Source organism: Centruroides vittatus, unplaced genomic scaffold, assembly GCF_030686945.1.
Source record: "Centruroides vittatus isolate TY-2023 unplaced genomic scaffold, ASM3068694v2 contig_1089, whole genome shotgun sequence".
Taxonomy (NCBI): domain Eukaryota; kingdom Metazoa; phylum Arthropoda; class Arachnida; order Scorpiones; family Buthidae; genus Centruroides; species Centruroides vittatus.
In genome coordinates this window covers 379,379-394,653 of record NW_027120700.1, presented here as the reverse complement: position 1 = coordinate 394,653, position 15,275 = coordinate 379,379, and the positions used below count along the sequence as shown (strand labels likewise).

Below are 15,275 nucleotides of genomic sequence, written 5' to 3'. Positions count from 1 at the left end.
AATAAACTCAGATGTTGTCACATTCAAATCTTTTTCCTGTACTTATTTGATTTTTTTTTTCTAATTTATTTATAAAGGTAAGGATGCCCGGGCCTCTGGTTCTCTCTATATTTACAGAACTATACACTCCCATTGTCGTCCGTATCGCTGTCTGTCCTTCGTTAATTTCGAGAAGGGAGTTACACGACCGGCATGATTCGATTGTTATCGGGAGAAGTGTGATGTGCAGAGGCAAGACACTAAAGTCGAGACCAGATAACAAAAGCTTGGGACCAGAGACACCGGAAGTCACGTGACTTTTTAATTAAAAATCGGTTAAAAATTGAAGCTAGGTATTCAAATTCGATCAGATCGTTAAATGAATAAATTCGATGTGATTTTGTTCTTGTCTGCTTGGAAATTCTCGAACGAATTAATTTATATAACTTGAAGAAATGGCTAATTTTTCTATTATGCAAGCCTATAAAATTTATATTTGGCTAACATTTATTGATTTTTATTTAAAAAAAAAAAAATCAATAAAAATGTACAGTACTTTTTAATTTTTAAGGAACTATTCTAAATACCAACCTCAATAAGAATAGTTTATAATTAATTCGATAAAATATCTGATTAAACGTAAACGCAAATAGTCCACTATAAAATTAAGCTAAATTTATAAGAAAAAGTAGAAATAAATCAGAAAATTTATGTTTATAGTCATATAAATAGTATAAAAAAAAAGAGAGAAATTCTGAAAGGAAAATGAATCAATACTCTATAAATAACGCAAGTTACAATTAAGCGCAAAATGGTCGATACTGATAAATTTTTCTACATGATAACAATTATTAAATTACTCGACAAATATTTTACTTTAATTCATAAAAAATCATCGTATATGTAACAAAATTTTAATTATAAAATACGTTAAAATCTGCGTAAACCGGCATAAAGTACGTTAAAACCTGCGTAAACTGGCGTAAAGTACGTTAAAACCTGCTTAAATCGGCATAAAGTACGTTAAAACCTTCGTAAACCGAAATTGCACGTTTCCGAATATCTTTTTCCGGTTAGGTAGGTTCCGCTTTAGACAGGTTTTGATGTGCATGTTTATATCTGTATAGATAGATTTAAAAAAATTAAGATCAGAGCATTTAAGTGTTATATTTTTTTTATTAATAGGGAGTATATTTTAAAATTTAGTTACTTATATCGTGTAAATATTAAAAGAAATATGTTTCAGCTATTTTTTCTGTTTTTTTGTTTATGTCTAGCTACCAGGGAGCTATTAAAAATGAAAGACATATGAACACGTTAGTCACGGATCAATAATGTGCAATATGTGTTTGGTGTTTGCTATAGCCTATGGATGTACAGTATTTGCTTTTATTTCGAAGAATATTTGTATAATAAAAATGGAATTAAAATATATACTTTAAAATTTTATAATTTCGCATGCAGAATATTTTAATAAATCTCTATAAATGCTCCAAAAACTTGGTGTAAATTGGTTTGTTTTAGCGTTAATTTGACGTCAAGTCTGCAAGAATGTTGAAATTATGCGGGACATCTTCTAAAGTAAGTAATTTAAATATTTAATTGACATTTGTCTTTATAATAATTTTCGTAAGTTTCTATATTTTTGTGAATTATGTGCCGTATAAAAATTTTATAAATATATTTCAGGCGCCATTAAAACGATTCCAAGAAGTAGTCAAGTTTGTAATATGGAACAGAGATATTCTCCACCAATTTCAAGAAAATACGATGCAAAATTCTATAGAAACGACAAATGAATATTTAATAAAAAACCGTAATTTAAATAATTATCAATTGAAAGAGACTCGCCAGATAATTCCTGAAGCAGTTATTCAATTAGCAACAAAACCTAGTTTTCTCAGAACGGGAGAAGATATTACGAAAATTCTTAATGCAATAAAAGATTTGCCATTCTTTATGAGATTAGATCAAGGACTGCTTGAAAAAATTTCCAGAATTATTTATTACCAGTCTCTCGGAAAAGGAAGGATTATCGTCAGAAGAGGATACAATCCAATTTACATGTATTATATAATTAACGGAAGAGTTTCTGTTTCGTATTCGGAGCATAATCTAACTACAAGTAAGTTGTGAAAAATCATTTTTATTATTTCAAAATTCTCGTTTAAATTGATATTTTAATCAACTGTTTAAATTTATAAATATTTTGTAGAGAAGCAATGTTGGATTTATACATAAACAAACATATTTAACGGGATTTATTTCAAGAATTTCATTGATATTTCGCTTACTGAGCTGCAATTTGAAAATTGCAGATACTATCGTCCGTCCGTTTGTCCGTCTGTTTATCCTTCGTTAATCTCAATAGATAAAATTCGATACCAGATATGGAAAGCTTAGGACCGGAGGCCCGATTAACTATATATTAACTTTCAGTCTAGACCGGAAGTCACGTATTTTTTTAAATTAAAGGATGATTAAAAATTACACCCCTGCATTGTGACGATGTTACAATAATATACATTCGACTTTATTTAGTGTTGGATTTGAATATCTTCAATTAAACTTATCCACATATATATAATTAGTTGATTGAACAATTAAGATTTCACACAGACATGAGCATCCGCAGAGGAGGCAAACGAGGCACGTGTTGATTGAGTAAAAAATTTTGCAGATTACAATCGTAAAAGTGATGAGATATACCTCGACCATGGGATGCTTTGTCTGTCTTTTTGAATTGATGCAATGCTGTATTCTATAGTCTACTCGTGAAAAATCCCAAAAGCATTGAATAATACATTATATTAATAGCAAACATAATATACATTAAAAGTATATTGATGTTTGGATATGGTTTTACTGGTATACGGCAAGAGGGGAGAAATGCCTCCCGGGAGGTCTTTTAAAGGAAACTGGTTTCTATTTAAGTGTTACAAATGTAACACCAAAATACGAGCCAGTTTCCCTTAAAAGAAAACCCGTAAAACACTCGTAAAACAACCAGGTGCGAAACCACGACCAGTGTTTAGTAGTTTTATCCACCCGGCCATGGTGGGCAAGGATATATTGATGTAATTACTTGTCTTCAAGCTTTGCTCCCCCCCTGGCAGACGCCCACGTTCACAAATATTTTTCTACACATTAATTTTTGGGTATAAATTTTATTAGATGAATTATTAATATAGTCTTTTGTTAATAATTTCAGATCAAATAAATGAGATAGAACTAGCCGAAATCGATGAAGGATGCTATTTCGCTGAGTTAGACTTGATACAAAAGAGCAAAAGAGAATTTACATTTATTACTAAAGGTAATTTATTTTATATTACTTAAATTATATGAAACAAAATGTGATTTTCTCTTCAATCATTTGTATAAAATAATTAAATAATATTTATTTTTAGAACTCGCTCAGTTTTTTGTAATTGAAAATGATGATTTCGACGAATTATTAAGTGATATCATCTTGAAAGATATAAATGAAAGGCAAAGATTATTATTAAAGATGCCCACTTTTAATGAAATTGAATTGGATGAGCAACAAATACGAATTATCAGCACATACAGTAAAATTATGACGTATCCAAAAGATAAGGTATTAAAGTTTCATTATATAAAATTAATTAATTAATTATCAAAATTTACTAGCGTGAATGATCCTTATACCCAAACCTCTCTATAAAATTTCAGAAATATTCGACAAAAGGCACAGGAGTTAAGCTACAAAATGGGTGAATGGGTGAATAAAATCGTCCCCCTTACACACACTAAAAAACATCCATACATACAGAAAAAAGTCCACAACTTTTTTACATAAAAATCATTGTAATGAATTGGCTGTTATTCTGTATACTTTTTGGAAATACAGTAGAATTCCGATTAACCGAGGTTGCGCATTATCCGTAAGTAAATACACTAATTTCCGAAACGGCTACGGTCTTCCGTTTTATCCGAGACATCTACATTATTTCGTATAATAGGGGTACTATTGTAACAGTAAATATATTTACTACTAGCTGCGTGTGCCCGGCGTTGCTCGGGTTTTGAGGGGATGAAGGATTGGCGATGTTGTATTGGGAGAGGGCGATAAAAAAACAATGGTCTTAGTAATTAAAATGTACATTTACCGACTCGAGTATTTACAACAATGAAACTGCAAAACACAAAAACAATTGCTCAGGCTAAAGTTAAGAAGGAGTGCTCTTTAGAGGTATTTGGAGGTAAGACCTCACAATATTGTTTCTAGAGTTTCGAAAAATATTCGTCCAAATTTGGCGCGAATACGTTAAACGGTATAGAACCTTTCACCTAACGAACATACATAATAAGTTAATAGGGCGTAGGCTTTAAGGGCTGTTGAGGATGGGGACCCACAACGGGTATTTCTTCTAGGGTGTCAAAGAATATTCATACCAAATCTGGTGAGGATACGTTGAACGGCATAGAACAGTGGTATTCAATCTATGGGTCGCGACCCCATTTGGGGTCGCGGAAAATTACCTTGGGGTCGGTCGCACTGTTAAAATGTTTGAATACCATTGGCATAGAAGCATTTGCTTAACAAACAAACATACAGGTACAGTACATACATACATATTTTGACTTTTATATAGATTATTACTCTAAAGTGAAATAAATTACTGTAAAAATGAGTCTAAAATGCCATACTGAATTTTTTAATTTTATTTTAAAGATAATTGATTATAAAATATGTAACAAACCAAAGATATTGGTATTTTTGGATTTTTATACAAAATACTTTAATATCGATTAAAATGAAGGAAAAAGAAAGTCTTTTATATCTAATTTAATAAGAAAAATTTCAGCCATTTCAAATATTTAAGGTCCATTAAATGTTAAATTAATATATATATTTAAACAGTCCAATTTTTTTACTTCTTAAGTACTTTTAAACTTATAAATAAAATTAAAATAAATTATAAAAATAAATATAATTTAAAAACATTTATTATTATTTTAAATTTAATATTTAATTTTTTATTTCGAAAACGTAGGAAACGGTTCTCATTTACAGAGACGAAGCATTAAACCTGATCATATTTCTCTTGCTCGGTTTAATTCTTCATCTCTATAAGGTGAAGGTCATAATGTCACGTGTGATGGATTTACAGATCCAAAGATATAGCGCATTATTCCCGTTTGATATTTATCAGGCAGAAAATTTTATATCTGCTTAGAAGCCTCTCTGGCAGACTAATACGAATTTCCATTTCTCTGTAAATTGACGTTAAATATTAGTTTACGACTAATTATTTGTCGAAAAATATTTGTAAAAAAATAAATTCTCGTAGAAAATATATCAAATAACACAGTAAAATATGAAAGGAATGAAAATGTAAGCGACTAAATATTTATATTATATAAGATAATTGTATCAGATTTAGTTTCAGTGGCAGATGTTGTAGTGCACTGTAAAGGGATCCTTTGGTATTGTCGATGTGTTTTCTATCAGTCCTATAAAAATATATATTTTTTAAAAAAAATTATTTATAAAATATAATCGATTCTTATATAAGAAAAAGTTGAATTTTTTACGGGTTTTTACAGAATTTTTGGTTGGTTGAGAAACTCGTAAAGGGTCGAAGATGCCAAAATATATTTTACTGTTTGTTCTTATAATAATTTTTCGGGTTGTCTTTTATAAAAGTATATTTTTAATATGTTTTAGATGTGGCTTGTTAGTTTTACTAGTTAAATATTACTTTATAATTTATAGTTTTTTAAAGAATAGAATTCTAAAAGCGTGAAATCTAGATTAAATAAATAAATTAAATATATACAGTATAATTTATTTAAAGAGAGAGAGAGAGAGAAGGGGGGAGGGAGAGAGATTATTATCTCTCTTTCCTCCCTTTTTATTTAAACATCTGTTCAATTACACTTTGAAACATTTAAGCAGAAATTATATTGCATTTCGTAATTTTTATTTGACATAAAATATGTCTTTGGCTCTCAAAGAAAAAGAGCCAAAGAAATTATAAAACACGGTTTCGGAGTGTAAATAATAAAATATGCCATTTATTTTACTTTCCCGGCTGTTATATATAGCAGGAAAAGTATGACTATCAATCTAAAAATCTAAAATTTGTACATTTTTGGACTCGGAGGACCTTGAAACGTCGAGAAATTCAAACAAAATTCGGTGGGGGGGTTTTTTTTTCTGGAAGTTAATGTGTATGAGGTAAACATTTTTTCATCCACGCGTTGTAGCTGCATGGGGCCCAGGCAAATTTGAATTAGGGAAAACACGTACAGCGTTGACTTTAGACAATGTTCTTCGGGGGAATTTTTTGGGAAAATATTTTCTTATAACAAATTGGTTTGAGGTTCCCTGTTAGTGGGGATCCCAATTGCCTGGGACCCCACCTAGGCAAATTGGAGTCCCTTTTGCCCGTAGGATAACGCTCCACTGCACTTTGAAGCTTAATAACTCCTGTATCTTTTGTCGAAAATTTCTGAAATTTTGCAGAGAGGTTTTGATATTAGGGGCATCGATGCAGTTAAATTTTGTTGTCTAAAAGACGACGGGGTCACTTGTCGTATCTCGAGTGAAATCTAAATTAAAGAAGATTTTACCCATTATTAGCATTTATAATTTTTTTAATTATTATATCAATAAAACTCATTTCTACCCTCAAAATTAAGTTTTTTGTCCGTTTATAATAATTAATAATATAAAAATTTTAAAAATAAAATCTCGTAACAGATGGCGCCAACACAATTTTAACTTTATTTCCGCAACTGGTTACTGAATTTCTTTTAAATCGAGTTCTACATTTCTCCTTCAAATGTTATTTTATTTGTAAATATTTGAAGGAGAAATTTCGCGCGTTAATCAAATCCCACGTTAAGCAAGGAATATCTGTAATTTATTTTATTTCTTCATTTATTTATCACAGCTAACATCTTGAAATCGATTATATTTATTTATATATACACACATACGCTTTTTCAATTTTATTCCAGAAATTTGAGGATACAAAACCGGTTTAAAAACTGCTTTGAATTAAGCAGAATTAATGTTTTATTATTATATATGGTGATTATAAGGGTCTCGATCCTCTTTGTGATAATGGTAACAAAATCATTTGTATGCCGGTCATGTGAAACATGCTGATCCGAAGAAAAGAGAATCGTTATTGTTTGCGCATGTTTTAGTGGATTAATTTACACGGAAATACAGACAAACTTTACCTAGAAATTCAGCAAGTCTGCTCCTACCAGGGCTAATATCAGACTGTTAGATACCAAATAATGTAGGTACACGATGCACAACGTTCCGGGAGACCCGCCATACCGGACGTAACTGCTCAATGTATAGAAACTGCAATAATACGGAATCTATGTCATCAACCAGAAGATTAAACTGGGTGCTCACTGTGCCTCTAAATGTGGGTGATTCCTCATTACAAACTCATAAAACGTGCCTAGCGTATCAGGTTTTACAAGTAAACACAGCGACGTTTATTTCATTGCCTGTAACATCGGGTTTTTCGGTTTTGCAATAATCGCTATTTACCGAAAACCGGTTTTGTTGCTAATACGTTTTATCACTTTATTATAATTGTGTTTTAGTAAAATTTTAAATTTTAAATTGTTAAAAATGTAATCTATTCTGTTTATTTATTTTCCCCCTCCAAAAATATGTATAATTGGAATAAAATGGTAATCGGAATTACTTCTCGGGATGTTTGCTCGCATAATTTTATTGTCTATTCCCGATCATGAAAACAAAATTTAGGGCTGTTTTTCTTTTATAATCTCGCAACTTCTCTTTGGTATTCTTTTCTTCAAAAAATATTGATTGGTCTTTTCTATATATCTTGTGGCGATTGCTTTACTTTTACCATAAGTTTTATTTATTTTAATATTGTTCACCGCAATAAAGATCTCATAAAAACTGGTGAAACCAGCTTAAAAAGTAAAGCTCAACGAAAAAAATCTAAATAAAGGAAACTTGAAAGTTGAAGCATGAAAATACTGGAACTAGATTTAACAGTAAGACTCAACGTGTGATTAGAGTGTACAGTACAACACTACACAGTCTTCAATTATAGGATGAAGCAATGCTACCATGAATAATAAATAGGGAAAACGAGTATCGTCACAGAAAAAGGCTTGAAGCTGTACTTGCCTTAAAGTCTTTGCACCTACAACAATTTTGTAGCTGAAGATTAGCGTACTTTTGAGCAATATTAGTGAAGGAACTTTAAGACACGAAGTAAAGCTCGAAGCATTTTCTGTGATGATGCATGTTTTCCTGATTAATTATCGTGGTGACAAGGGCCGGATCATCGCATAGACAAATGAGATAAATGTCTAGGGCCCGGTTTTGTGAAGGGCCCGGTCAAACTGTCTATTTTGAAAAGATTTGTAAATAAGATAGTTTACTTTTTGTTGGACAACTGTATATAATAAACTAAAACTGTATATAATAAACAAAAATATATTGCTTTTTATATGGTTATTGTGAATTCTAAAATCTAAAGAAAATGTGTTCTTATGTTTCTTCTTGTGGAAGAGGGAGGGGGCCCGGTAAGAAGAAAATGTCTAGGGCCCCAAAGTGGGTTAATCCGGCCCTGATGGTGACACTGCTTCATCCAAAACTTCCTGTAGTTGCAGTCTGCGTAATGTGCACTTTATTCACTTGTTGAGTCTTACTTCCAAATCTGATTCCACTATTTTTATACAACTTTCAAAAAATTTTCTTTATTTAGATGTTTTTCGCCGAGTTTCACTTTTCAAGCTGATTCCGACTGTTTTTTTAATAGTATTTCAAGTATTTTTCAATTAATAACTTCATATTACAAATAGTTTTCATGATAATTCCATAATCATCTGACAGTCACGTGATAGCCTGCAGTAATTCGTGTAATGTGATAACTGATTGAGTAATAAATAACATGCCAAAATTTTAAAATGGGATATTATTTTATAAACACTATATTTTTAAATAAAGCATTCAAAAGGGCAAACAGGAAGTGGTCACTCTGGAAAGAACTATTAAACATGTGCAGACTTCCAAGTTGTTCGGTAGCTCGGTGTCGCTATAGGCTACTTTCTTGTAAATCTAGGCGACAAAATGCCTATCACGTAAGTCCAAAACGATCCAACGAATTTATTCAAAATTTAACACGTCCATAGTACTCATCGTAGACACTAAATATTTTAAATTTCATCCAAATCGGCTCATTATTCGTGGAGATATTAACAGTCAAAGTTGGCACTTCAAAATTACACGTGTTGTTCTATACACAAGAACAATGCCAATATATTCTAAAAAAAGTTACGTGTATATGAAATTTAAAGATTTGAGTACATGTTTCTTTTCCTTTATAGCCTACATGATGAATACAAAGTTTTCAAAAATGTTTATAAATAAGATACCGGTAATATAAATTAATACAGTTGCTATAAATTTAATTATATTGTGTGATTTAATAAGCATTATGACACTTTTTATCTAGTAAAAACATCAGTTACAGAGCAACTTCTGTTTACATATTTGAAAGTTAAATGAACAGCTATGATGATACCAAAGTTTGCCAGGAGTTGTATGAATGTTTACTATATACGCACGCGTGTGTGCGTGCGTGTGTATTTGCACGTGAGCGATTGATTGTGTATGTTTGAATGTAAATACTGTATAAAGTGACATACTTGAGAGTATAATTTTGCTTTTAGATTCATTCCAAATCGGAAAGAAGATGGTAGTAAGTTTTGTTCACTCCCTCATCTTATTATTTGTTGCGTGAAAGCTGTGATAGGGATGAGATGAGAGAAATTTAAAAATACAGATGTGAATCAATACAGTTCGGATCTTTAAATCGACTGGTGTTTGTTAAATACTTAGGGATTAAGCTACCGATAGTTTTTTTCGCCAAATGGCAATAACTTCTCAGATTTGGATTTAACTTTCGTTGTATAATTCGCACAAAAAAAAAAAAAAACAAATACGATCTATACATTCCCACAGGTGCTGTCTGCTCTTCGAAATCTCGAGAACAGATAGAGACCATCTATGGAAAGCTTCCGGAACCGGAAGCCAGAAGCCAGAGGTTCCGGTTAACTACATACAAACTTCCTATCTGGACCGGAAATCACGTGATTTTTTTTTAAATTAAAAGACGATTAAAAATTGCATTGTGACTATGTCACAATAAATAATTGTTTGTTAGAAATTTAAAATAATAGGAAAAATAAATTTAAATTCACAAAAACTAAAGAAATTTGGTAAGACAGTTGCAAAAATTCCAGTTTATTTTACTATTCAGTATTTCTTACGGAACAGAAATATTTTAATTTTTGCTTTACTTACTGTTATATATAACACAGGGAAAATGTGGCAATCGGTCAAAAAAATAACCCCCCCCAAGATTTTTATATTTTTGGACTCAGAAACTTGAAACGTCCAGGAATGAAAAAAAAGAAAAGAAAAAAAAATCGTATGTATGGATGTTAGTGTGTGGAGGAGCCCCTATTTTATTCACCCTATTTGAAGCTTAATAACTCCCGTGCTTTTTGTCGAAAATTTATGAAATTTTGCAGGGAGGTTTGTTTGTTAGGGGGGTTGATGTTATTAAATTTTGGTGGTTAAAGATCGAGAAGGTGGGGGAATAATGGGGGTCGTGTGTATCTCCAGTAGAGTCGGACATTTCACTCGTTACAGTAGAGCATCGATTATCCGACCCCCGATCAACTGACTTATCGGTTAATCGACCGCGTTCTAGTCGGCAAATTCAAATGTCCGCTAGTGATGTGGCACTACAATATTTGGTTATGTCTTGGCTACTTTAATATTATTTTTGTTAAATTTTTGCATATTTTAGCTGGCAGCACTGGCTCGACCATGAAAGGGAGGATAGTATTTAAACCAGGTCTAATACACTATACTAATAATGTATTTTTTCATACTTTTCGGTTATCCGACTTTTCAGTTATCCGACCAATCCCAGTCCCCAATTAAGTCGGATATTCGATGCTCTACTGTATTAGCATTTACAATTTTTTTTATAAAACTCATCCCTACTCTCAAAAGTAAGCTTTTGTTGTTTTTTAATAGTTAAAAATATAAAAAGTTTTTAAAATAAAATATTAGAACAGATGGCGGCACCAAATGTTGCCGAAAAAGTTAAGCAACTCGTTGTTAGATTTTTTGTAAGGGTATGAAACATTTTTCTTCTTGGGTGCCACATGTTCAGTATTAGGTCCCAAACTTTTTTGCGTGTCACAACCATTATTACTTTTTAAAATTAAATCCGTAACATTTTACTAGTAATAAATTAATAGGATCTCAAAATATTTGTTAGAGACAGAGAAATGTCTAATGTTTGTAGTGGTGGCTATCAATTCTTAACACGCTATTTAGAGTTGATCAAACATGCAAGGAAACTTATTCGCGTGCAACGAGGTATCTGGAGTTGGTGACTCCTGTCCTAATTAATGCGAACTTTTAAGCATCTGTTAAGATGCTTGAAAGTTTGCATTGATGTTAAGAATATATCTAATAAAACTCTTGAAAAATTACGTTAAAATCACAGCGTAAAACAATATTTGATCAGTTCTTAAGTTTATTTTACAAAGATAAAACTTTTTACTTTTAGAGAGCACTTAAAAATATAATATAATATAATAACTGTATATATATATACGCTATATTCTAATAGGTTACAGCCCATACAATCCACGATTATAGATACTTTTTCTTGTTATAAGCCACATATCTCAATTCTAAACGTATGCATTTTGTGTATATTATATTATAATATAATGTTTGTATATTCTTTCAGTACTTATATAATTAAATATTTACGTTAAAATCTTTTCGTAGTTTGTACATTAAGAAGGTTTTTTTGATATTTATTGTGATTTGACCAGGCCCACATTGGAGGTGGTTGGGTGATGAAGCAATTTTATATATATATATATATATATGCCCGATATATATATATATAATATTAATATGGCCCGATATATATATATATTTTATATATAAAGTATAATATATTAATTAATTAAAAGCTTTTAATTACAGGTTATTATTGGTGGATCCGATAAACAATCGAAAGATATATATTTTATAATATCGGGTAGTTGTAAATTTGTTCGTGCAGTGAATTATACATTAAATATTAATAAATTGGGAGAAGTACAGTACCGTTTGCCTGTAACACCTGATAATTTTGCAGGAGAAATTTATAAAGCATTGCTAGAAGTTTGTATCGTAAAATTCGGAAGTTATTTTGGTATAGGTGAGTTACAATTTTTATGTAATATCAAAAAATATTTTCTTTATCCATTATTTATTATTCTTTTTAGGAGAGGATACCTCCAAAACATATCTTATTGCATTGGATAACGTATCATGTTTGTTAATCCCAAAAACTATTATGTATAAATTTGGATTAGGAAAACACATTGATAAATTAATTCAGATACACAATGAAATCTACCCTTCTGAGCAAACAGTATTAGATTTATACTGTAAACAAAATAAATTACTGAAATTACAGAATAAAATAATTAAAAATACAATATTATAATCAAGTAAAAATTATTTCAAATTTAATTATTATATTTTTATATAATGAAGCGTACAAGAGACATAACCACAGATAAGTTAAAGAAATCTCTAAAAGTTTCTCCGCTCAGCATTTTAGTATGATAAATTCACAAAGAAACTACAATTATCAGACATAACAACTGATAAAATTAGTACCAACAAAGGAGTTGTCCAACGCTGCCGAATCTCTTCAATGTCTACTTGGAAGAAGTGTTAAAATGACACTTAATGCTTAAGGAATCAACTTAAACGGTTGTAACATTAATAATCTGAAATATGCAGATGATAGAGTCCTATAATAGAAGACACGATAGAAACACTAGGAAATTTGAAGCCTTTGAAACGAAATGTTAAGGAAAATAAACAATATTAAGTGGACTGACAAAAAACAAACACACAAGAGGCTGGAGCTAAGATATTCTGATTCTATCATAAATTAAATCTACAAAAGACAACTGCAATGGTATGGACATGTGGAAAAGATGACACCACAGAGATTTCCAATAGCTATACTGTATGCCAGCATCACATAGATGCAGACAGTGAATAACTCCAAACAGAGGAATTATAGTACAATCAAGGGATAATTGGAAAAAAGTTTCTTAAGTCATCGAGGACTCCACCATGAACGAATGAAGATGAATGAATAAATGAATAAATGATTATATTTTTGTCAGAAAATCAGAAAAATATTCTAATAAAAAGTATATTTAAATATTAGGCTATAATAATTTTAAATGTACTTTTTTAATATAAATATTAAAATTAGAAATAAATAAATTTAATAGAGTCACATGTCCAACTTCCAATTTTAAGATTTCAGAAATGTTTAAGCCATTTTTAAATCTTTCCTGCAAGTTTAAAATATTATAATATTAAGATTAATTCCTACATATTATTGAAACGATTTTTTTAAATAAAAAGAATCTGTAAGATAAATAATTAAAAATGAGCGATTATTTATTATGACATCGTCATAATGACGGGCTACAATTTTTAATCATTTAATAGAAAAAAATCACGTAACTGCCGGTCTGGACCGGAAGTTTTGTACGCAGTTATTCGAGTCTCCAGCCCCTAAGCTTTTTATATCCAATCTCAATTTTTATGTACCTAACACCGTTCTCGAGATTAGCGAAGGACAGACGGACAGACGGCCGACCGGAAATTGCACTCCAATAACCAATATTTATATTTTAGTTGTTTTTAATGCCTTATTTTTTAAATGTTCCAATATTTTTTTAAGTTACCCTAATTATAATAGATATATTATAATAAATTTTACATTTTACATAAATTTTACATCAATGCTTTATTTATTATGAATTATATTAATTAAAATGCAAAGTTTTTGTAAAAATTTCAATAAATTATTATTATATATTTTCCAATTTGCAACAAACAATTTATATTTGTTTGTTGCAAATTTAATTTCAATTTAATTATATTCGTATTATTTATAAATAAATTTCGAGTAGAAACAATAGAAAAATCTCTGTTTTATTGATACTTTCCCGGCTGTTAACTTACATGCAACAGAGGGAAAGCATAGTGATCGGTCAAAAATGTCTCCCAAAATTTTTACATTTTTGGGCAAGTGGGACCATGAAACGTTGAGAAATGCAAAATATAAAGTGGGGTTTCTATATGTATGAATGTTAGAGTCGGTGTATGTTTGAGGGCAAGATTTTGAAGCTTAATTAATAACTCCTGTGCTCTCTCCATAACTCCATAACTTTTAACCTCTTAAAAATAATTTGAAAATAAAAATGAAAGAATTTATCCAGAATCGAATTACTTAATTCGGCTGCAATTTTTAAATTGCAAACCTACACGTTTCCCATCGTCGTTTGTCTGTCCGTTCGTCTTTCTTTAATCTCGATAACGGAGTTAGATAAATGAAAATTGAGACAAGATATGGAAACTTAGAGATCAGAGGCCCGGATTAGCTATATAAGAAGTTCCGATCTAGACCGGAAGTCACGTGATTTTCATTCAAAAATTTTACCTTAATATATAGAACGATAAATCGATATAGAATTGATCGTTACGATAAACCGATATCAATAATACGGTGTACAATATTCACGTGATCTCACTTAGAAATATTTGCTGGTATTAATTAAGTAGAGCGATATTCTATTATAAATGCTCAGTGATAATGCTAAAAATAGCATCGTATTCCCTTAAACAATGCAAAACATGCGTACGGTGATGAACGACTTCCGTCGGGATCTCTTGATCCGAAGTTGTATCATAGATGCAGCGAGTTCCTAATAATACTTATTATAAACTTATAAATTTAATTTCTTTATGCTATGTCGAACTTAATGCGTAAAATACAAACATTCTTCTGTCGAGCCGCGAAATGCCCAACGTCACAGACTTGAGTTATGTAATTCTAACGATCTGGATTGTCGCCTATTTCCCGTGAAAAACGGAAACGTCTTAACGTTTTTTTTTCTTTTTCTTTTTCAAATATAAATCAATGCAAAAATATGTATAAAAATTAATTTTTAACATATATTTATTCTATATTAAGTAACTATATGAAGCAATTAGTTCCTCCTGAAAACACCTTTAAGTACTGTTAATCCGAGTTTGATGAATATATTCAATTATATTCTCAAGAACAGAACTTAAGAACTGAATTGCATTTTCCTAACAATAATTCTGCATAATTTTACAATATTTATCTTTAATTTAA

At 30.4% G+C, this 15,275-nt stretch overlaps 1 protein-coding gene across 1 annotated transcript; it reads left to right on the top strand.

The window, feature by feature from the left end:
• LOC136975535 (cyclic nucleotide-binding domain-containing protein 2-like) lies at positions 1-12,719 on the top strand. The gene is made up of 7 exons (XM_067270612.1): positions 1-77; positions 1,257-1,560; positions 1,669-2,104; positions 3,191-3,295; positions 3,390-3,580; positions 12,041-12,257; positions 12,325-12,719. Exons 2-7 carry the CDS (start codon positions 1,531-1,533, stop codon positions 12,546-12,548), a joined length of 1,203 nt encoding a protein of 400 aa, XP_067126713.1. The 5' UTR covers positions 1-77; positions 1,257-1,530; the 3' UTR covers positions 12,549-12,719.
• The last annotated feature ends 2,556 nt before the right edge of the window (positions 12,720-15,275 follow it).

What these genes read in the sequence shown, in the direction of transcription:
- LOC136975535 (XM_067270612.1), top strand. Translation starts at nt 1,531, where the DNA reads ATGTTGAAATTATGCGGGACATCTTCTAAA. An exon ending in ATTTACATTTATTACTAAAG is followed by an intron (nt 3,296 to 3,389) that starts GTAATTTATTTT and finishes ATTTATTTTTAG; the next exon opens with AACTCGCTCAGTTTTTTGTA. An exon ending in TGACGTATCCAAAAGATAAG is followed by an intron (nt 3,581 to 12,040) that starts GTATTAAAGTTT and finishes TTTTAATTACAG; the next exon opens with GTTATTATTGGTGGATCCGA.